At 46.0% G+C, this 24,781-nt stretch overlaps 1 protein-coding gene across 1 annotated transcript in view; it reads left to right on the forward strand.

The window, feature by feature from the left end:
• The first annotated feature begins 8,709 nt into the window (after positions 1-8,709).
• LOC147668189 (uncharacterized) overlaps positions 8,710-24,781 on the forward strand; it is a 29,348-nt gene continuing 13,276 nt past the window's right edge. Inside the window, exon 1 of the mRNA XM_086948716.1 lies at positions 8,710-8,810. Coding sequence (XP_086804842.1) covers positions 8,722-8,810 — 89 coding nt within the window. The 5' untranslated portion in view covers positions 8,710-8,721. The remainder of the gene's footprint in view (positions 8,811-24,781) is intronic.

Below are 24,781 nucleotides of genomic sequence, written 5' to 3' on the forward strand. Positions count from 1 at the left end.
GGGTTTAAAGGTAGTTAAATCAAGTGGTGGTTGGTGCACGGGTGCTGGGTATATGTGTGGGTCATCCTGCCTCACTTTACGTCTAGATAGTAATTACCAGCAGATGTCGGAACTCTCAAATTTCCCAGTTCAAACCATTTTTTTCTCTGCATGTAAGATTTGTAGTTTTGTTTATTATCCATTAGAAATAAAAAAAAAACAGAACTACAGACTGAAAAGGAAACTGCATGGATTAGGGGATAGTCTCATGCGTTGTAGGTCCTGGAAAACTTGACAGCTCTCTGGCTGAAAGCGAAGAGGTGCACCACGTCATTTTTGTCTGTTTTCCATACTTGCTCTTTTAAAGGCGATATTTGAAAGTACACAATTAAGACGACAATACTAGGTCCTTCCTCTTTTACACTTATACTAGCCATCAGATATTACCTGTTTGAGAACGTTGGATTCCAATATAAAACTGCTGGTGTGGCCTGGCAGAAAAACACTACAAGCATTTGCAATGCAATAGGTCTCGAATTTACGCGAGTTTGAGCTATTGGCATTGTAAATGACAATGCCTTTTATTTATGTTTTAAAAAATAAAACATAACTAAAAGGCATTGTCATGTACAATGCCAATAGTTCAAACCCGCGTAAATGCGAGACCTATTGCATTGCAACTGCTAGTTCTTTCAAGTAGGCACGCTGGAAAGGGAACAGCAGGTGTCCGGGTTTGTGACAACTTATTTGTTCTAGCTCTCTACTGGACCACTGAGGTAAACTCACTAGCAACCACGCGCATGCCTCGCGACTCGCAACTCATCATAAAGACACAAATTCTAAGGATCAAGCATCAAGGCACCCTCTCTCCCCACCCAACCACCGGCACCACGGCGAGTCTGAGAGCGAGGGGGCGTGCTGTGAATGGGAGGTACCAGAGATGGCTGAGGGGTGGGGGGATGACTATTTGTGCTTCACTTGCACTACGGTCAGGTACATGCTGTCACATCCATCACTGCCCGCGGGCACTGAAGGGTTAACCCTGTCGCTGGGCTGCTCCTTCTTTCACTTTTGTTGCATGGTGAATGGATTCAGTCACCGGGGGAGTCTCCAGAGCTTGTCCCATGGTTTTTGTGGTGGGTGTCCCATCTTCGGGGTTCGGCATCCTGCCATGAAGAAGTGGCCATCTCTTTTTCAAGAGGACAGGTTTGCAATCCAGCCTCCGGCTGTCCCAGGTGAGTGAGAGACTGAAGGCGTGGGAGCGCAAAAGGCTTGCTGTGTGTCTGAGAGACAGACGCAGCACACAAAATTCAAACTCTCTACCTCACAGAGACTGTGACAAGACAGGGATATACATATACTTACTGAGACACTCACTCAACTTGCTGGGATGACACTCGCATTCTGGGTACTCACTGGCACTCCATGAAGCATGCACTCGTACCTCAATGAAGAATGCTGCTCCTGAGACATACTCTCGCACCCCCCAAGGCGCACCCTCATACCCCACGGAGGCACCCTCCAGAGGCACACTCTCACACCCCCATGAGGCACACTCTCGCATCCCCCTTATGCAACCACTTGAGGTGCACTCTCGCACATCCCTGAGGTGCCCTCTCGCAAATCTGTGAGACGCACTCTCACACCCCCCTGAGGCACAGTCTCACACTGCCCTTAGACACACGCTTGCACCGCTCTCCCCGGCATGCTCTTGCAACCCCTGAGGCGGACACTTGCACCGCTGAGGCACACAACACTTCCACTTCATGGTACTCCTCATTCCTGAGAGACAGATTCACGACTGTCCTGAAGCAGCCACATTAACGGGTTGTGAAACAAAGACGCTAGCAGAGAGAGTCAGTGGACACACTCATACCCACTGGGGAAAGGTCAGTATTGCGCCCCTGTCCATACAAACGGACACTTATCCGGCAGAGATCTGTCCCACCCCACAACATTAACCAAAAAAGATTGAGACAGATCCATTGTGAGAGAATGAGGCTGGGCGAGACTCCCAGACTGAGGGAGGCGGTGGCATGGAAGAGACGCCTGTGCCCTGCAGCATGTGTACTTTTGCGTCAGGTTGTGGGTTCCGGACACGTCTCCACCATCTGTTGTGTACTTTGGGATCCTGCCACGCGGCCGCGGCCTCCCTTACTTGAGTGATGTGACTGACGGGCCCCTCACTCCGGCACTCCTTCAACTCAGCCACTGTATCGCCGCCTGGCCCTTTACAGGAGTGGGTTAGACAGTGAGGGGTCGGGAGCAGGAAGAGGGAGTAAAGGATACAGAGTGAGAGTATAGGGGACAGGGCGAGAAACAGGTGGGTGGGGGTTGAAATTGAGGCAGACAATGCAGGCAGAGAGAGGTCTTGTGAGTGGAGAGACACGTCCAAGAGCAAGATGGGAGATGGGGAAAGTGAGAGTACGAAGCACGAGAAACAAAGAAGAATGAATAGGGGTATAGAAAGAGTGGTGTAGAAGAGCAAAAGGAGAGCGCAGGGGTAGGTGGAGTGAATTGAGGACTCACAAACAGCAGGGAAATGGACAAGATAGAGTGGGAGAAAGTGGCACAGGAGAGGGAAGTGAGTCGCTGAGAAACCGTGTGAAGGGGGGGCAGCGACCAGTCCTGCAGCAAGAACAGTGGCACCGGCCCAGAGGATCTGAGGGCCCCTCTGAACCCCAAGGATGGATGCATTTCACTAACTAGACTTGGGTTTAAGGCAGGGGACGCTCACACCAGGACTCATGGAAACGAGGAACTCTCCCCCGCCCCTCCCCTGATTTGATAGTAAGATAATACCATAATAGGGACAAATTGGCCCTTGAACTCCTTGGCCGTGGTGTGAGAAGGTGGCCCGATATGCAGCGTTCGCTATTCTAGCGACCACTATGTATCGTTCCAACGACCCTTATGGTGATTGGTTGTAAGTCAACCTTAGACCAGCTATCCTAGTAGCGTGGATACGAGCAGTCTTCGGGCTAAACTCTAGAGGGCGTGTTAAGCCAGCTGTAATACCATCACATACCCCCTGAACACCAAGTGAAAGGACACCACACAAGTGTTATGAAAATAAACAGTATATTTATTAGAATCACAACAGCCCTGTACTCTTTATGAGGACAGGGTACTAAGCACAGAACCAAAGCTCTTAGAAAATACTTCAAGTGCACAATTAAAAACAAGTGCCTGAGGGCACGGAAAGTTTAGTGGTCTCGGGCGGACCCGATAAGGCAAGTCAGAAGCGAGGGACTCGGGACCCTAGAGTAAGGAGGCTATGCAGGCACCGAAATGCCGAAGTTACCTAGCCACGAGGGCTGCGGCTGCACAAGTCTTACAGGCGTCGGGGGTCTTCGCTGACGAGCCAGGAGCCGGAAGAAAAGGAGTTGCTGGCCGGCGACCAGTGATGAATAGTTCGTAGAGATCCAAGCCTGGATCAGAGATCGATGATACCTGAAAGCAGAGGGGACCAAGTTCGTACTACTAGCCAGTAGTCAGAGGGTACCAGAAAGGCACCGGATGGCCGTCACCTCGACTAGGTGAGTGGGCAACGCTAGGCTCTGCAGTCTCCCGGACCAGGAGGCGTTGTCGGCGACCAGGATGGAGGTGCGAGCTGTCCCACGAAGGTTGATGCTGTCGGCGTCGCTGGGCCCAGGATTGGGGCAACAAGCCTTGGCAGATCTCAAGGCCACGTGGCGGGCCTAAGATGGCGTCTTGAGTGGACCAGGAGGGTCCGGGGTGCTCCTCTCGAAAAAGGGAGCAAGGGCCGGCCTGGAGCAACCAGACCAGCAGCGTTGGTTGTCGGATGTCGTCAAAGAAGGGCACAAGCCAGCGGCTAGTGACCAGACAACGTGCTGAGCAGCGAGCAGAAGGGCCCCACGCAGATCGTGGAGATGCTGGGAGACTGCACTTCGGTGCTGGAGCTACTCAGGGTCGGGGCTTCTCGGACCCCAGAGCACTCACCAGAGAATTGCTTCGATGGTCGTGCTGATTAAGAAAGCGTGCAGGTTTTGATGATGGCCGGTCCCTCGAGGTCTCGTCGCACCTACAGATCTCAGCTGAGCTGACGACGTGGGTAGAGGTCAGAGGTGCCAGGGAAGCCGGTTCTCGTCGAGCTGGGCCGTCGGATCCTTGAGGGAGGACTTGCAGCAAACCGCAGTTCTTAGATGGTGCCTGCGGATGCAGGGTGACTACTCCTTAGCCACAAGGGAGAAATCTTGAGAAGAGTCTCGAAGTCCTTTCGTAGAAAGTATTCTTGATTCAAAGATGATCTAATTTGGAAGGGTCCCTGCTCCGGCCTTTATCCTAAAGAAAGGGGCGGGTACATGACTAGGTCCTGCCCTAAGGGTGGGACCAGGAAGGGGGGTAGTTACACCCCTCTCCCCCTGCTGGACTTTCCCCAGGTCAGGGGCTGCGCGCCCCTGGAACTGGTTCTAGCCGGCAGATGCGTAGTGAGCACCGGGGTGCCACTCCGCAGTCACCTTCTTGCAAAGCCCTACCTACCCAGAATACACAAACCCTGTCTGGGACGGTGCGAACACCGCCCTTGACAGGAAACCCTTTGTCCAAGCTCTCCTCGCTGGAAGGACTCCCAGCAGCAGGAGGTCAGACTCGTGTCTGTGGTGGCAGCGTCCATTTTGTGGAGCTCAGGCTTCAGTTAACTTTAACCGGGGTTCACAGTTACGTACATGTCGTGTCCCTCTAGAAGGGCGGAATGCTAACCTCGTCGCCAGTATTGGTGAGGGGGCAGCATCCCGATTCGTATGACACCTTACTCGACATGTCTTGATAACGCGATACCGAAGTTACCGATATGATACGCGTTATCATGGAACAGCCATTGGGTCTTGGTTCCGCAAGCTGCAACCGGGCTCGGCTCGTGCCAGAGCCCAATTCACACGGTTCCATGCACTCTGCCTTCAGGATTGTCAAGGCCTGCCATAGGAGTGACTGAGAGGAACTCGGGTGTCCATTTTAAGGTTAGGTATAGGGATACTACACCTACAGCAACGGGCGAGTACGCCACGTGGCCCCAGCTGTTGTGCAGCCAGTTGTGTCAGATTTAGATGGCCATCCAGGGGTGGCATAATACATGCTTCAGCCCCTGGTAGGCCCTGGGTATACCGATGCCCAGAGTTACAGGGTCTGATAAGGTGGCCCAGTCCCAATTGGAAATGTACCTAAGGTACATGGAATCCATTTTAGAGAGAGAGCAATAGGCCTGGGGTCCTGATTGGCAGGGCCCCAGGTCAACTAAGTCGGAAAACCAGCAAAAAACCAGGCAAAAAGTCGGGGGTAACCATAGTCAGGTATCTACCTTCCTACACGTGGTGTCACTGAACCTGCTGCATGTTGATAGCTCCTACCAGGACAGGGTGAAAAACTGAAGAGCTCATGGTACGGCGGGAGGGGTAAGATAGAATAGGAAGTAAGAGATGGTAAGAGTTGGCGTGACAGACGCCCCTGTTTTCAGAAGACTGTCCGTTGCCCCGAAGCCTTTTCTAATTTTCAATTCATGTCCCATTTGTAAACAAAGGTCAAGTCAGCCTGCAAAACAAAGCACTGTTGAAAGTTGTGCTTGTGTTTCCAAAGGTGCCTCTAGCATCTGAAATAATGTAAGTAATTTATCTGTGGGAGGAGGAGAGGTAATTGAAAAGAAGAAATAAGCAAAAACAGGAAGAAGCAGAGGAGGAAGATCAAGCTGTCACCATTGTGCAAGGCAGACGCGTGTTTATATTTGCATCGCGCTTTCACTTTAACGCTAGCTGCCACCCCACACAACACTAGCAGGATGGGAAAGCAGCTATTGTTAAAGTGAAAGCGTGATCCAAAAACATAGTGCTTACCGTCTAATGAAGGAGACACTGTAATGCTGCATGTAAAAGATCCAGTCGTTATGGGCGGTCACAAAAGGAGAGGGAGGGACTAAGAAGCCTCATATTGAATCAGAAGCCAGCATTAACAAGGACAATGACACCAGCCAATAAAAAATATGGGCGGAGGCTTCCACAGTACTTCTACAGCATACCCTACTACAGCATGCCTCGCAGAGCGAGCAGCGCATGCGCTGCAACGCTAGGCTTGACCTAAAAAGAAATGTTTCCTTGTGTAATGTAACTGGTGCTCGTGTGAAGTGCTCCAATACCTTAGTATTGAGTTTACACACAATACCACTCATTACACCAGGTTTTATGTGGGGCATGTTTAAGATTAAGATAAAATACTAGACGTAGACTAAGAAGAATGTAAATAAGCACAGTCCAACTACAATTGGGAACATGTAATAATTACAAATAAAATACATATACACACAGAAGAGCCTAATCAAGTTAAACCAGTATTTGACATTGGCAGAAATGCAGAGATTTCCCACCCAATGAGCCATGATGTTGAGCTGCCTCATGGTGGTTGGTCTCAGTGCCATACATTGAGAGAGAAGCCCTTGCCTGTTCATGGGCCGTGGAGAAATTTAAAACTTACATTTGGGGGTCTCATTTTATACTGTTAAGTGATCATAAGCCCCTGTTGCATCTCCTTAATGGGAATGGCACAGGGAAGGCCTCTGCCAGACTTGTTAGGATTCTATCAAGACTCCATGAGTACAACTTTATCATACAGCACATCTCTGGAGGTAATAATCTGAGGGCGGGTGCGCTTTCAAGATTGCCTTTGGAGAATGATGATGTTGGTAATAGTTATTGTGATGACATAGAATGTGTTGTAGCTTCCATAGAGGAGTTAGTTCTTTCACCTTTTTCGATTTCAGAGGCTGATTGGGTTAAAAGTTACTCTGAGGATACAGTTTTAGTTGCAGTTAAAAATATGATTGGTTCGGGCTGGCCCAAGGTTCGTGCTCTACCTGCCTCTTTAAAGTCTTATGCTCAAATTTCTGATGAACTCTCCATTATAAATGATGTGATTTTCACAGGAGATCAATGTATTCCTCCTTTTAATCTTCGCAGGAAACTTTTTCTTGCTGCTCATCAGGGCCATTTGGGTATTGGAGGCACGTCCCGTAAGTTGAAAGAACATTTTTGGTGGCCTGGCCTGGATAAAGATGTCGCTTTATGGTTAAACTCTTGTGATACCTGTTTGGTTTCAGACAAACATTGGAAGACTCCTCATTTACCACTGCATACTGTTCCTTTACAGAAGAGGCTTGGGACAAGTTAGCTATTGATTTTGCTGGACCTTTTAAAATTGTATCTCCTGACTAACGTTACATTATATCACTTATTGATTACCACTCTAAATGGGTAGAGTTTGACTTTTGCGAGAGTCCTAATTCATTTTCTGTGGTCAATTTTCTGCAGAGAATATTTCTCTCGGAGGGTCTACCCAGAGAAATTGTGAGTGATAATGCTTCTCACTTTTGTTCTACTATGCTTAAAGATTTTTTTTAATTGTATAATGTAATACATCTTAGAGTGGCACTCTACTCTCCTTCCTCTAACAGATTAGTGGAGAGATTTAATAGATTTATCAAGGAAGGGATTCAGACTGCTATTTCTTCTAATGTAGATTTAGAAGACTTTCAAAGGTGTATTCTTATTTAGTTACTCCTCATTCCACTGCAGGGATTTCACCTTTTAGATTGTTAAGAAAACGGAATTCCAATGGGAATATTTGTCCATCTTGGATTAAGGATTTGAATACAAAGGGTGGGTTTTGCTTAGCTTGTTGTGATAAAGTTGTTGTCAAAGAAAATGTGTCTATTCCTCAGAGAGCTCAGAAGAAGAACTTTGATTCCAAGGTTTTGTCTACCCTGCAGACCTTTAAGGTTGGCGATTGGGTTATGGTTAAGACCCATGACAGGGTTAAAAAAGGCATCTCCAAGTTTTTTCTGCCTACTCAAGTTCTCAAAGTTTCTAAAGGTTCTCGATAAAAAGGGGTGGTGGAACAAGCGTGTGATTGTTAAACTTACTCTTGAGCAAGCTAAAAAGATATTTTCATCTAAACATGTTGATGAAGGTCCTTCCTGTTCTAATTTTCCTTTGGGCACTTCTTCAGATGCGAATCGTCCACATTCTTCACAGGAACTGCGCACTTTTAATGATACGCCTTCTACATGTGTTGAGTTCGATATTGATTCTCATGTTGTGTCAAGCTCATCCATCACTTCTCCTACTAACTCAACTAGAGAACATATAAATTGCTCTTTTCCTTCACGATTCAAAGATTACTATTTTTGTCTTAACTAGTTTTGTTTTCCTTTCACTATTCTTTATTTTATTGTATAAAAAAGGAAAAGATGTAATGTACATGGAATGTTACTTTGTTATATAGTGTATCTTCTATGTCTATGAATGGTGTTATTTCTCGAGCCACGGCACGCACTTTTTAAGAATGTTTATCTTTAAAAGTGCATCTCTCGTGGTCAATGTTTTCCAGTGTCCTCCAACTGCTTAATGTCTCATTGAGCAGTTGGACGTCGGACGACATAGTTGTACTCCTGTTGTTTTGCTGCCATCAACTTCAGATTAAACTTCAAGATGGATTATCAATTACTGCTTCATCTTTGATTCGTTCTGGCAATATTCATGAAAGATTTACCTTTACAATAAGGCAACTTCTGGGTTTTCAGGCGGGATGTCTTCACTGAACTGGTGCTGCTGATCTGTAGGCTTGTTTGTCTATGACCTCTCGGATGCACGAGAGTTTCATGTAAACCTCAGACGGACGGTGATAAGGACTGTGAGAATAATGGCCCTTCTTTTCCCTCGTAGGTCAGTGAGAGAGAACATGGCTCCGCTCTGCCTGCTCCTGGTCCTTGTATGTGGAACGGTGGCATCATCCATCAGCGACACCGAGGGGGACGGAGGCAATGACCGGTAAGTTTGGGACAGCTGACACTCGGTGGTTGATGAGACGCGGGGGTGTTGGTATTTGAAGGGTGGCAGCTGTCATGGTCTAGTAGCGACGTCAAACGTTGGCGCAACAGACACCCAGCGGTCACAGTATAGAATTATCTGTAGGGCTTGGGGGCCGGGAGTCAGAGACTGGTGCAGCAGTGACATCGAGTGGTCTGTCAGAGTATGACAATGGCTCAGGTGGGGAAGGGGTTCTTCGTATTATATTGGTTGTGTACTGGTGATTTGCAAATCAGAATGAAACTTCGATTTTGGTCCAAGGGCCCAGTGTGGGTCCACGAGGGCAACAGCAGATGCTGCATTCCCAGGTTGTATATACAAGGTCAATTAACATAGAATCACTTTAAAATCCATTTAAAATGGATACATTTGCATGGTCATTGGCAGTGGCAATTCAGAGGATGGAATTGGCTGAGACTTGTGAGGGGGCACATGCCGGCGCAGCAGTGAAGTCGAGCAGCTGGTCAGAGTGTGGCATTAACCGAATTCTTTGGGATGGTTTGTGGGTCTGCCTCGACCAAAGGGGTAGCCGCTACGTTATCGCACTGTTGGGTTCTGTGTTTAGAATTGTTGGCGCATGAGCCACCCTGGCAACCAATGCTGAGGTGGAATAGGAATGGTGGGAAGAGGGTTGGCAGTTGCTAGTTGTCGTTTGCCGGTCCCATTACTTATATGCTCTACAATAAACTTGAATAATCTACTTACGAGTCCTCTCTTATTGGGACGATTCACTCGTGACGACTGGAAACAAATCGTAGACCGGCAAAGCAGGCGATTTTTCCTCTGGACCTGATTTACGGCAGCAGCAAGCTAAAACTTTACAGTAGCTCAGAGCGAGAAGCTTTATAGTAGATGTCCTTCTCGGGTCAGGTTTTGGATGGAGCAGACGACACGTGAAGTGCATGATTCTTTTTGGATTTCCTGATTTTGTGAAGTCGAGGAGGAGTGATGTCACTTACGCAACGGTCTGCTACGAGTCGATGGAGGAAGATGTATGTTGCTTAGCAACTGTGCTGTGCAGCCGACAGGGTGTATACAATAAAAAATTTGCTAGCATTCGCTCCAAGAATTTTCAATTCTATTAAGGATACGGAGGCGAGGATTATGCTTCTCTTTCTATTTTATTGCCACTCACAGCAGCCAATCAAAATGTTTTTGTATGCAAACAAAACTACACATCCCATGATGCTTACGTATACATCACTTCCTGTATGACCCTATAAGAGCCACCATATCCATTAAGTGAGCTTCTTTCTTTGCTCGAATGTTTTAGTCCCAATAGAATAATACAAGTTCAAACAAACATCCTCAAACGTGGAAGAAACCAAACTGGAACGCTAACATCTTCTTAACCAGAAGTACTTCTACTCCATCTTCTTGTCAGAACCTGGAAGGAAGGAGATACAAGAAACCTGTAACTTCTGCTTAAACAGAATATTCAATACATACTGGTGGGTAAACATTACAAATATTGTAATATAACTGGGTGAGATAATCGTCGCCTCCGTGTCCTCAATAGAATTGAAAATTTTTGTTGCGAATGCTAGCTAATTTTTTATTCTATTACAGGACCAGAGGCTTTGGATTATGCTAGTTTAACACTTATCAAATACAACTGAAGCTATATCACCTACCAGTTTATAATAAAACTGTTGACTCAGAAGACCAGTCAGCAGATCGCATGATATAGTGAATAGTAGAACCCAACATAAAGGTTTTGGAGGACATGGCCCCATGCACAGAATGCGCTCTATACACTTGGGTATCAATACCTGCTTCTTGCATGACTGACTTTAACCATCTGGCTATAGTAGCCACATGCACTGGTTTATAGGGTTTCTGCAGTGCAATTAACAATTGATCCACACCATCAGGTCGTATAGACCTTGTACATTGCTCATAAGCCTTTAGACATTGAACTACACATAGTTTTGCATTACCAGGAAAGGCATGGTATTCAACACTTCTCAACAATGTCTTAGTCCTGGCAGTAATGTTAAACGAAACTCCTTCTGGAGTAAATACTCTACATGTAAGATCCAGGGCTTTCACATCGGAAGATCGTCGACAGGCAGAAAAACACAATAGCATAGCTAACTTGCATGATAGTTGTTTCCTTGTCAACATGTTATTATCTGGACATTTTTCAAATAAGGTAAGGACTAGGGACACATCCCAGAAAGAGAAATATTTTGGTTTAGAAGGATTCACGACCCTAATACCTTTTAATGCGTTACATATTACAGAATGCGTACCCACAGGTTTGCCCTCTATCTGAGAATGACCATCTGAAATGGCCGAACGGAAATTGTTAACCGAACGGTATGCCAGGCCTTCTGATGCTTTTTCTGACAAAAAATGTACAACATGGGGTTGGTCCGCCCCCACGGAATCCACGTTGTGTTTCATGCAACAAACCCAGCCTTTCCAGGCTGAAGAATATCGCTTCCTGGTGGAAGAGGCACAGGCTTGGTTGATGAAAGCCACAGCTTCATCCGAAAATCGCAGCATTTCCCATCTTTGCCTGAAAGCCTCCAGGCCCTCAGGGACAACTGCCCAGATAACACCATTGGGTGCATTTCTCCCTGAGGGCCCTGAAGCATTGTCGAGGACCACTGGATCATCCTGGGGGAGTCGTAATTCATCTCCAATAATATTGGGAACCAAGGTTGTGACTTCCACAGGGGGGTTATTAAAATCACTTATGCCAGTTAGCGAATTACTTGTGTTGTTACCCTGGGAATCAATATGAATGGGGGAAAAGCATCATTCAGGCCCTTAGACCAGTCCTGAGAGAAAGCATCCGTCGACATCGCTAACGGATCCGGCCTCCAGCTAAAGAACTTCTCCAACTGTCGATTCAGCCTGGACGCAAAGAGGTTGATCTCCCAACTGCCCCATATCGCTTGCAACTAACTGACTATCTGGGGCTGGAGTTGCCAGTTGCTGTAGTCCTCGAGGTACCGGGAATACCTGTCCGCTACTATGTTTGACTGCCCCGGGATATATTCAGCTATTACCGATACTTGACGACTTAGGCAGTAATGCCAGAAGTCTTTCGTTATCTCTGCAAGCTGTGAAGACCTTGTGCCTCCCAACTTGTTGATGTACTTCAATGCTGAGATGTTGTTCACCCGAAGTAGGATGCAACACAAGAGTTGTTTGGGTGACAGTGTCTGGATCGCAAACGATCCCGCTAAGAGTTCTAGACAATTGATGTGAAGATCGAGTTCGCGCAGGGACCATCGCCTGCCTATGGTGATGTGTCCACAACGTGCACCCAAGCCCCAACCGCTGGCGTCAGACTCTATAACTACCTCTGGCTGAGACCCGAAAATGGCCTGCCATTCCATGCCTCCACGTGGCACAACTACCAGTGTATCTCTTCCCTCAGCTCTTGTGAGAGAGGGACAACGTTTGTGTAAGAGAGACCTTTCTGAAGATGTTGTATCTTTAATCTCTGAAGGGGCCGATAATGCAGAGGACCCGGAAAAATTGCTGGTATGGAGGATGCCAGAAGACCCACGATCCTGGCAATCACTTGCAGTGAGACTGTCGGCTTGAATATCAGAGTGGAGAGCTCCTTTCTGATGAGTTTCAGTTTGGAGCGAGAAAGACTCAACTGGACCGTCCGAGAATTTATGACGAACCCCAGAAAGCCCACAGTATGAGAGTGAGATAGAGCTGATTTGGATTCATTGATCACAAACCCCAGGTTTTGCAAAGTAGTTATGGTCATGTGTAAATGCTGAACACTATCGTTGGGGACTGCGCCATGATGAGTATATCCTCCAGATATACTATCATGAAAATACCTTGTCTCGCAAGTGAGTTTCATCACCTTGGTGCTGAGGAGAGCCCGAAATGAAGGACCAAGTACTCAAACCACCGGTTCTACCATTGAAATTGTAGGAAGCGGGGGAGGAGCCAAGATGGCGATCGGAACAGACGCGTAGGCTCCCGGCTCCGCAAGCCTTCGAATCCCGCACCGACATCCTGACCGCCATCCTGTGATTGTGCTGCAGCGGGACGGCGGTGTAAGCGCGCTGTTACTGTTCGCGTTCCTCCGAGGTCTCTGCCTGCCTGATAACTGGAGATATTGTCGGAGTTGTTTGACGGCCTCCATAGCCCCGGCTACGGGACCCGTGTTGCTCTACGCCGCTGGATGCTGCTGGAGCGGCATCGGTCAGTCAAGCTGGGGCGGAGCTGGTATTCGGGGACACACTGCCTGCCGCAAAGGGAAACGGACAAGATCCTTTTCGCTGTGAAAGGGTTTTTTGCCACATGTGGACTGCTCACACTGGCGAGGTGGGAGCCACCTGAGACTACTTCTCCCTTGTGAAACGCTGGTGGTGGGTTGTGCCGACCCCATCTTGGAGCTTGCACGTTACTGGCGGATCACCTCCGAATTTGCCCCCGCCTTGAGCCGAAGGAGGAATGGCTTTCGCCGAGGGTCGCTCCCTGGCAGTATGTCATGTTCTTATCAGCGGCCCGGACTGCAGCCTTTCAGTGCCGATTTCGCCCCCATCTTATTATGGTTCCCCCGATGAGGTGGAAATGGCTGCTGGCTCCCTGACTGGGAAGACGAGTGCTACCTCGCCTCAAGACTGTTTCACCCTGCCTAGTTTTGAGCTGTGTGCTGGATTGCGTGTACCATTTCGTGGTGAGGAGCTGTTGGAACTGCAGCCTGCGCTGACCTGCGGTGCCGTTTTGGCCGCTCTTGCTGATTTACGAACTGAATGGCGAGCAGGCTCCCGTGAGCTGGGTAAGAAGCTTGACGATGTCGCACTCACACTGGGGCGAGCACGACCAGCCAGCTCCCAGCGCTGCGTTGATCTGCCTTTGCCGGTTCCTGAGGGGGCTACCGTGTTGCCACACGAGTGCAGAGAGGAGCGGACTATTCCTGGCTGTGTTAGTGTCTGCGGACGGTCGTCCGCCAGCTTCAACTGCGCTACAGTGTTTCTCTCTCCGCCGAAGATTGAGACTTTACCCATGATGTCGCTACTATTGTCTCAAACACCGTTTTCGCAGCTATTGGCCCCCTTTGTTGCCTCCGCCTCGCAAGCCTTTTTCTCCCTACAGTGGAATGAGTATCATCGTGCGACCTTGGGGGCGCTCATCTTTTGGGACTATGGATCTAATGGTAACTGGCGACGTCCATTTTGTTTTCACACGCCTCTTCTCTGCCGAGTGTGGCCATTTTGTCCCTTTGTTCTGTTTGGGGCGGGTTCTTCTCGGGGGCCATGTTTAAGGGGATTTCTACGAACAGGCCAGGGCTGATGGATTTCTTTTCGCTATTTGTGACTGCTTGGCTGGGGGAGACCCGGGTTGGAACGCTTCTATGATACATTCGGCTGTGCGATACGTGATGTCTCTCCCCATTTAATGCTGTAACTGACATTTGCTGTTGTTGACTCTTGTTTATGGGGTGGAGGTTGAATGCATGGCTGGGGAGTCCGGGAGCAAGTGGATTTGGCCCTCCTCCGGTTTTATACGATTTCCTTTTTCTTTTCTTCCTTTTCTTTCTGTGTCTATATTTCGGGTACTCCTTTTTTGGGCGACAGGAACACTGCTAGGGGGAGGGTAGGCCGTAGCCTCTGCATGCGTGTAGGGTGGGGGGTAGGGGGGGGGGGGTTTACTTTGTCCGTTTTAGTTTCTATGGGCCTTAATTTTTTCTCCTTTCTAACTTCTTTTCCCTTCTTATTTCTGTCTTTGGGTCCGTGGGTTGGTTCGATACGAGGTGGGTAGCGACCGGCATGAAACATGATGTGTGCTTGAATATCCTGTTGTATATATCCTTATGCCGCTATTCTGACTATAGTTTTTCTTCGTCGGGTTTCATCTGCTAAAAGTTGCCCACTCATGTCGTAGGTGGATGGAATGGACTCTGATCCTTCTAGTTTCTATATTTAAAAAATACTTTAAAATTTTTTTAAATTAACCTTCATTTATCCTGTCTCTCGGTAGCACAATGATATCCAGTGTAACTCTGATTGCTTGTCAATTTGTATTGCGGTGCTACCGAGTCGCCGTATAGCTTGCAAAAGTGCTTAAAATGGTTTCGAGGCCGGCCGGATGGTTGTGGGCCCGTATTTGTTTGCTGATACTGCACAATAAAGGTTTCAAAAATTTAAAATAAAAAAAAAAGAAATTGTAGGAAGCGACAGTGAGGAGGAAAAATAGGTATTGACAGATAGGCATCCTTCAGGTCAGAACGGACCATCCAGCCCCCTTCTTTCAGAAGATCCGCCAAAAGATGGATGCCCTCCATCTTGAAGTGCTTGTAGCTCATGAACTGGTTGAACTCCTTCAAATTCAATACTAACCTGTGACCTCTGCTTTTTTTCTGCACTAAGACAATATTGCTGCAAAAGCCACGAGGACTATCGTTGCAATATGCTATTGCGTGTTTCTGCAACAATTCATCTAGTTCAGAATCTATAAAATCACATTCTAGTTAGGAAAAAGAAAGCTGTCTGGGTCGCTTGTCCTGATAGTTAAGTCTGATAAAAGTCTAGATGGAAACCCTGAATTGTCTGTAGGATCCATATATCCTGTGATATTTGAAACTAATTGTGATAGTAAAACTGAGTGCAACCCCCCAAAGGTATAGAAAGTTGTTGGGAGCCCTTACCTGCAGAGTCTGGGGATTGGAAGCCCCCTCTGTGTCCACCCCTGTGGAAACGCCTCTGGTTAAAGTGTTGTCTGGTGGGGTAGAGGGTTTCCCCGTGAGTGGAATCCTACTCTCTGCGGCCCCTTCTGTAGTCTCCCCGCTGAGGTACTTTGGAAAATTGGCGGCCTGCCGAGCGTCCTCGGCCTCCCCCGGCAGGGTGAAAAAGGCTAGTCTGAAAGACTTGTTTGATGCCAGACTGGGATTTATGGAGTGTCGTGAATATGTCCACATACTTGATACTTGGAAACATCTTTGACAAAGCGTTCTCCAAAGAGATTGACCTCCCCCAATTCAGTAAGGTTGGGGTCCATCCGCATGAGGAACGACTTGCACCGCTCCGTAGATATAGCACCATTCGCATGACCTAATAGGCATTTGGCACCCTGGGTCCACCCTGCAAAAACATCTGGGTCCATCGCAGTACCCGACTCTTGTGCCACTAAGGCCATTTCTAAGATCTTGGCAGGAGGACCAGCCACGTGCAGGAGTTTGTCCTGGCAGCCTCCCCAAGCCCGATCAATACCTTTCATTGGGTCCTTCGCAAACGTCTTGAGGAAGGTAAGTAGACTTGCATCGATATCCGGGGTGTCCCCAACCTTGTCCGGGATATTGGGCCTGGGGCCTTCTGAGCGTAGTCTATTACGCACCTCCTTATCAAAGCTCCATCGGAGATTGTCATGCAGATACAATGCCACCTCTAGCGCAGAAGCCCAGTCCGAAGACCTAGGATGTACTATGTCTGCTGGGTTGAACGTTTACGGGGTAGACATAATTTTGGATAGGTCCTGCTCCACGTTTTTTTTTTCTTTGCCTTTTTCTTCGGGGGAGCCTCATCAGGGGTCTCTGTCCCTGTGGTATCAGTGTCCATGTCTGTATCAGTGTCAGGACGCTTGGCCTTACCAGACGGAGGTAGTGAAGCGAGAGCATCAGCATGAGGCCAAGACTTAGACTGAGGCCCACTAGTCATGGTATCCTTTGCTGGTTCAGAAGGGGTATTAAAACCGTGACGTTTGGCAAATCGCTATATCTGTTTCGTTATCAGCTTCAACGCAGCAGCCAGCACTTGCTGCACAGTCCCAGGGACTGCCTTCTCAATGGCCTTAGTCACAGACTCCTGAACGGAAGCGTCCAGAGCCTCCACAATATTATCCTCCAAGGAAGGTGTTGCCACTTCCTCTTCATAACTGACCCAGTCATCCATTGTAGGCAGAACTGATATTGTATTTACTTGTGAAATGAGGACAGAATCGAGGAGTAAGGGGGAGGCAACCCACAACACACAACCAAATAATGTACCTAGCTCCTCATCAAAACTGTATAAATATTCTTATAGCCCACAGGGCGTAGGGAGAGCCAAGAGAACAAAGGTTTATAAGGAGTTTGTGCACGCTCCAAGGCCAGACTACTCTTCCAGCCACGTCATGCGTAAGCATCTTCTCTTTTCGGAAATATCTCTGAGCTAAAGGAGCTCCAGAGCAATTTAGGGATGAATACGTTGTGTGTAGCCCAATCCCACTAAAAAGTAGCCCAAATGGGCTACACATGTTGCATCAGTAAAGCTCTCATGAGAAAAAATGCACCGGCTTCTAGGGAAAGCCTGTAGCATTAAGCACCTCAGCTGTACGCTGCCAACGGCAGCACGGTACTTGACTGCCCAGCGGGGATGATGCACACGCTAACATTTAAATGAGGCTAGAACCTCAGCGCGAGACACAGACGCCATAAAATAAAGCGTTTCAAACCAACAGCGCAATACATGCGCATACATGAAAAGCAAACAACAAAGTCATTGTAATGCGTCACATGCATTAAATAAGCATCAGAGCATGAATATAAACTTTGAGCACTTAACTTCCTGCATGAGCAGTAAAGAAAGAGGCTCACGCAATGGATATAGTGGCTCTTATAGGGTCATACAGGAAGTGATGTATACCTGAGCATCATGAGATGTGTAGTTTTGTTTGTATACAAAAACGTTTTGATTGGCTGCTGTGAGTAGCAATAAAATAGAAAGAGAACATAATTTGAAGCTTCCGGACCTGTAATAGAATTTCAAGGTGGCCACTTTCCTTCTTGGTTGTTTAGCAATCCAGGGCCAGGGTCTTCTGGTCAACACGTGGCCCAGGCGCGGCCAGCACAGGTAAGAGCAGTGGGGAGGTGGGGTGGGGCAGGGTTGGGAGGATGGTGACAGACCACCAGACAGGTAAAATTAAATAAAATAAAAAATAAAGCCACTTACATCACGCTCATTGCATTTACTCGGCGATACCTTTATTTTTTTTAATTAACTTTTACCTGTTGCGTCATCTGTTTACTCTCCCACCCTACTCCATCGCTCTTACCTGTGCTGGCTCCGCCTGGCGTGCACGGAGTCCCATTTCCAGAAATAGCCACGTCCTCATGCACACTTTATTTCAGAGGCCATTTTTCCTGGCAAGCGAAGCTTTGATCTGTCATGCACCTGTGATTCGCACACCTGGATTGAGGCAAAGTCAACCGATAGCAGTAACGTTGTACTGTATTTGAGTCCCAAGCAACAATTAGCATTGTGCGCATCCGTGATACGCACACCTAGGTATCATGAGCACTTTTGATATTCTCTCCTATTTCTCATATGTTTGCATCAATGACACGCACAACTGTTGGTCTTGGGTGCGCGCTTTTTATTGATTGTGCGTACACCAGTACATAAACTGTTTGGAATTCTCCAAAGTACTCTCTAAGATATTTAAATGGTATTTTCTTAGGCATCCAGAACAGTGTCTTATCCCCAAATTGTTTTGATGACTATCCTTTGTCGCATATCGTTTTAAGTTGCAGGTGCATTTAACTGTGTAAAACAGGATTGTCCAGGCAAGGTTCGTTTTCTGTACTTTTTACACTTTGGTTAATTTTGTAGGTTATTTATAATGGTGATGTCACTCTATCCGTGATAGTGAGTGAACAAAACCAGCTTGAACAGAAAACAAACGTTGCCCGGAGAATCCAGTTTGAACCTTACTTACATTAGGGGGTTAGGGGTTCCCCCTGTCAAGAGCAAGCACAAAAGAAGAAAATCATTGCTCAATATATGGCCAGTAAGGGATCAGGACTTTTCACCCCTTTTCTCCATTAAGCATTTAACTGTGTAGACTTTGTTTTATCAATTTAGCTATGTGTACTTTTTGAGTTCAATATTCAGCAGGCAGTGTTACCACCTTTTCCTTTTCTCTCCCCTCCGGGTAACCCCCCTATAGAGTGGAAGCAGGGTTAGAAGGTTTCAAAGCTTCCATGGAAGCTATAGAGGGGGAGGTATTCACGCAAAAGAAAAGTTGGTATTGTTATGCCATTCTTTGGGCACAGAAGGCAGGAAAATCCTCAGGCATTTACCGGTAGCTGTAGTCATGGGCTAAGGGGATGCCGTTGATGATTATGCTTCATGATTATGATTATGTTGGATTCTCGTTAAAAAAAAAGCACAACATTATCCTGGAAAGGTACACATTTTATATGAGAAGGCAACTCCCAGAAGAGACCGCAGAAAATATTATGAGCTACCGCAGGGTTTTGACCTGTACATGTAAGTACAAGACATTCGAAGATGAGATGTTGAGAGTCCAATTAGTGGAGAAAACTAGCAGTAAAAAGGTGCAACAAAATGATTCATTGCAGAGAACCTAACTTTGTATAAGGCTTTGGACATAGCGAAGGGTGTAGAAGCAACAGCCAGATATATGGAACATTAGAGTCACGTGGGAGTAAAAATCATTTGGGTAATGCTTCTTGGTGTCCAGCTGTTAACAAGACATGGTCAAAATGTACAAAAAAAGGGGGACATTTTGCAAAGGTTTGTAAATCTAAAGCAAAGAGTTTTACTACAAATACCAAACGTGTCCTTTCTCTAGAGTGTGCATCGGAGGGTAGTTCTGAGTCAGGAAATAGGGAAGGTAATGAAGTCATGATGATGTCCAATGCAACTGGAATTGAACAAAACAAGGTACCTAAATTGGATACTATGGGTGTCAAAAGACCAATTTGTTAAATTGGTGTGTTGAAATTCCTATTTCCATGATGGCAGATTCAGAGTAATTTTTTACCTTCATAGGTCCTGAGGAGTTGTACAAAATAAATAATATCACCTTAAAGAAGTCACAAGTTAAAACCCTTGCTTTTGGGGGTAAGCCAGTGGAAAGTTTGGGTTAATTCGACACTGTTTTGCATTTGAAAGGTCATAGCACCCCTGCCACTGTTTCTGTTGCAAAGGGCAAGGTAAGTTTATTGAGATGGTTGGAACAGAGAAATGTAGGCATCATTTTGGATCCTAATAGTCCTGTTCAAGTTTTACTGAAAGATGAATGCAAATCTGTGTGGGCGGTTGAGGTAGGAAGCTGGGAAACAGCTTTTCCTGAGGTATTTCGCAAACAATTGGGAAGGATCAAAGGATTTTCACACCGTATAGTTTTGAAGGAAGGGGACCAGGCTGTTGCCCACAAACCTTGATGGGCACCTTTTGCTGTGAGAAAGAAGTTGGAGCAGGATTAGAAGGTTTGTGGCAACAGGGTATAATTGAGCCAATAGAAAGTTTAGAATAGTTATCTCCTGTGGTTTTAGCCAGAAAAGCCAATGCCACTCTCAGGATGTGAATTTATTTAGGGGACCTTAACAAAAGGATTTGGGTGGCTAGACATTCCTAAGTTCACTTAAGGGTGTCAAAATGCTTTAACCTTGGACATGTTGTCCGCTTACCATAAGGTTACTTTGCACAAGGAGAGGCGTCCTCTGATGTAATTTATTACCCCATCAGATGCGTACAGATTTAAGAGAGTGATAGAAGCCATGTTTGAGGGTGTTCCAAACGTAAGCTGTTTTGAGGATGGCAACTCAGTGTATGGGAAAACACAGAATCTCATGATAGGACGCTAGCAAAAGTTTTATCCATTTTACCAGAGGTGTCATGTGGAAAGTGAAAAAATGTAATTTTGCTATGGACACAGTAGACTATTTAGGTTACAAGTTGTCAGCCCGTGGTGTGGAATTGAAGGAGGATCTGGTGAGGGCCATAAGGAATTGTCGCACCGAACAAAGATCAGTTGCGCTCTTCCTTTGGATGTTGGAATTTTATGCACTGTTCATTCCGAATTGCAGTGGGAAAACACATTACATGAGGGGCTTGATGAAGAAGAATCATCCGTTTGGTCTGTGAACTAGGGAATGCTATTCCACTCCAACCAGGGAGGACGTTCCAGCCATTGCATCTAAGGCGTTGAGAGGTGCTGACTCGACATGCTCAGTTATCGAGTGTGAAGCTTTAGCCTGCTGTTGGAGTTTGGATTATTTCAGGAATTAGTTGTGGGGTTCAGAATTTGTTGTTCGCGTGGACCACAAGCCACTGTGGAATTTATTTACTACCAGTAGAGCTAGCAAAGCCTGTCCTCGTAGAGCAAAATGGCATTATAAAATGATGGAGTACCAATTCATTTTAGAGTATATTGCAGGTGCAAAAAACTTTTTTGTAGATTGCTTATCCAGGTTGCCACTCAAAGGTGAGATTACTGACATGGAATGCGAGGAGGATTACCTACTGGCATCGCTAGAAGAGACTGGTTTGGGGTGTGTCTATGAAGAAGAGTGGAGAGAAGCAGTGTTGGACCATGCGGTGATACAAGAAGTGGCGGAAATGTAGGGCAAAGGATGGATGCCACAAGATCCAGTTCAAGTGTGAATTCCTATAAACATGTATTTCATGAGTTGAGTATAAATAATTATATGATGAGGAGGTCTTATTTTTTGGTGGTGCCGTTGAATGTACAAGGCAAGATTTTAGCTTTGACTTATGAAGAACATGTTGGTATGAGAGTCATCAAGAGGAGGATCTAGAAATTGTTCTGGTGGTCGGGATTGGATCAGAGGGTGGAGCATTTTGCCAGGGATTGTATGGCTTGTGCTGTCAGTGACAAGTCCCAAGTGACTTTCCCAGCCCGGTTGAAGCGTTTCGTGTTCTAGATAAACCATGTTTTAAGTCCGGTTCAGATATTATTGGGCCCATGTATGTTTTGAACGACCGTAGTAGGTATGGATTGGTACTTGTGGATTATGGCACAAGGTGGCCAGAGGTACAGTTTATGAAATCCGCCACCACGGAAGAGGTATTGGAGTTTTTGCAGCCCTTGTTATTTAGGGAAGGTGCACTGCTGCGGGGATTCTGCACATACACAGAACTATGCACAGGAAAACAGGACCTAAGTGAATAGGTGGTGTACCGACCTACCACATCCGTACCCAAATTCCCTTACCAACTAGCTTTAGTATCGAATTCGTTCTCCATCTACAGTGAAGCTACCAGTGATTAGACAACCCAGAACATGTAACCCTATCTTGGGAATCGGGGGGGCCAGGCGCTTTTTTTTTCAGCCACTCATACTTGTCCACAATGTGAGTAATCAGAGAAGCAATATAGCTTAAAATGTTTATTTCAACTAACGAGCTCTATGGTGTAGTACAAGGGCCAATACTAGCAGCAGAATGCATTAACACAATATAGTCAGCATTGTTACAATTCCATAGAGTACAAACGAGGAGGTCATGTTATAGAAAACGGACGGAACGGCCAAACCACCCTCTCCGTGACGAGAAATAGTTTATTATAAAACAGAAGACCTCTGGGTTTGTCAGCGGACCCCCATACCTTACGGCCTAGTTTAGCAATTGTCGACAAAGGACCTACAAGCCTAACTAGACCGTCCCCCTGATATGGCCATCATATGTAGATCATACAAGAAAGCAAAGTTCAAAAGGTCTGAGCAGACATAAAATCGGCATGTCCATTACATTTGGAAAAAGCACAAACGAAAGCTCGTGTAAAAAAACCAAATCCTGGATTTAGTCAAAAGACGAGAAAGAGAAGAGGGAGTAATAGCAGAAAAACGCTGAAAGCAAGGCATCCAGAAGACCAACCAATGTCTATAGGCAAAATTTACCTGATTAATCCATCAAGGTGTAAGTGAAAAAGAATGCAATTCCCTCCAGAAGGACATCATTTTGGTCAGTGGAAAAGTGAGATGCCAACCAATTTAGTGGGTCAAAGGAACATGAATGTTCTTCATAGTCTGGGACCTCCTTTAACATTGATGGATAACTTGCATGGATTCAATGAAGCTCTGCATTATGATATTCTGTGAAGCCTCACAGATATCCCATTGTGCCAAAATGCCATCAAGCCAATCCCATTGCAATCCTGCTCATGAGGCACTAAAGGCCTCATTAGCCGGTCGTAATCCGGAACTGGACATGAGGTGCTGGTGAGACATAGCTCCAATGCCCAGGTGAAATCACAGCGGCAGCACGAAAATCCAGGTTGCACACAAGTAAAGTATGAAAAATAAAATGATAATCCATAGGACACACTGAGCGTTGCAAGAGGCAGTGTACCGAAGCATTCACGCATCCGGTCATGGAGCAGTTGCAGCTGGCCTGGCCTGCGCAGTACCACAAGAGGAGCAGCCATTGCGAAGCAGGCACTACAGACACAGGACACCCGATGCCAATGCCAATAGTAACGGTAAACCTTCAAAGACGATGAAAAAGATTGAATGAATAAATGCAGGTATCACACAAAATATAGTCTGAAATGAAGTCACGAGGCCAGAATACATATGTTTAAAAAAATGAGCCAGGCCTTGTGTATGCAATGCATTAAAAATACTGTGAATCAACTCCCCTAGATGTTGTGGGAGGTTTGTGTTTAAAAGTGTTTGTATCTCAGAAGCCGCACTCGCCACCAGGAGTGTGAAGGTTTCATGTGCGGGAGTCAATGCAACTTCTTGTTGCATTAGAAGCGCCTTTAAACTGCTCAGCTTATTGAATTCTGCCTACAAATTAGGAATTGAAGGCCACAGTGGACTATCCAGCTGCCCATGAGGGGGTGGGAAAAACACATTATTGCAACAAATCACGCGCTCGGAAACTGTTATAAAGTAGGGAATGTCAGCTTGCAAGCCGCAGCATTTTTGGTTATTTAAAATAAGATAGCTACCGTTAGTAAACAGTGTGAACACGGGAATTATTACTGGAGTTGGTTTACCTTTTAAAACACATGCAAGATTCAGAGCTGAAAGGTTACCTGCTCTGTGCAACTGTATATTTATACAGACTAGGGAATGTCCTACAGTGGAATAACAATCCTCCCCTGTTAGGTAAACCTCAATGTTGTCTCTTAAACATCGATAAGTAAAGGGAAGAAACCACAGTTCATGCAAAAATGCACCTCTAAGAGGTTCAAAATGGCCCACAGGGAAATGCTTCATACAGGATGTAAATTGAAACAATGAAAAAGGTAAACTTATAACCCCATGGATTAACCAAACTGCAGAATCCGATTCCGCCAACGAAAATGATAAAGGGTCTATTTTTTCTATGTGCAATAGAGTATAAGTAGCATCTTTCATGGACATAAATTGCTGTTTGTCTGTCAAATTAAACGGGGCAAATAAAGTGCTGCCATTCAAAAAATCCTAGTGCACTTTCCCCATTTTCAATGTTTGCAAAGTCGAAGCAAATTGCATTACTGGGCACAATTGATTTTGACCATGATATAACAGTAAAAACATCATCTTGTACAATGTCAATAACAGAGGAAACAATATTATCTAATGTATAAATGTGGAAAGACAGTGTATTAATGCAGTTGTTGACAACAGCTAAATGTTTTTCCAAGTTTGCCTGGTCTATCTCCCGCTAACGTGATGCTGCTTCAATTTGAGATAGTTTCCAAATTTCATTGTAAGCAGCATATATCCATCTCTTTGTTCTAAGAGCTCTTGGGCCCAGGACAAAGTCGGACAAATTAATATCATTTGATAGTAAGGATAAATGTTGTTTAACAGACGACAATGTCGAGTTCTGTAACCATTGTTGACACAGTTTACCGATAGAGTAGGTCGTTACAGTATGTAAATCTAGGGTCGGGCCTTGAAAGTTTATAAACTAGAGTTAGGAAAACGCAGTTGGCAAGCATTGGAACTATTAGGCCAGACTAACCAACCCATGGGATCCATTGCAGAAGCACTAAATGAATTCTTTTTCAATAAACTCTGTAAATCTTCAATGGTATAATTTGTGTGTAAGCGGCAATTATTATATTCTGCTAAGGTCGGAAGTGCTGAGGCATTCATTTGTTTAGTAGTAACCAAACCAAAACATGTGCTTTGGTAAATGGTAATATTTAAGAATAGCATTTGAGTGGGAATGAGGCATGCATGAAGGAGGTTCTCGGAGCCCTGCA

This window comes from Lissotriton vulgaris, unplaced genomic scaffold (genome assembly GCF_964263255.1).
Source record: "Lissotriton vulgaris unplaced genomic scaffold, aLisVul1.2 SCAFFOLD_1181, whole genome shotgun sequence".
Classification (NCBI taxonomy): Eukaryota; Metazoa; Chordata; class Amphibia; order Caudata; family Salamandridae; genus Lissotriton; species Lissotriton vulgaris.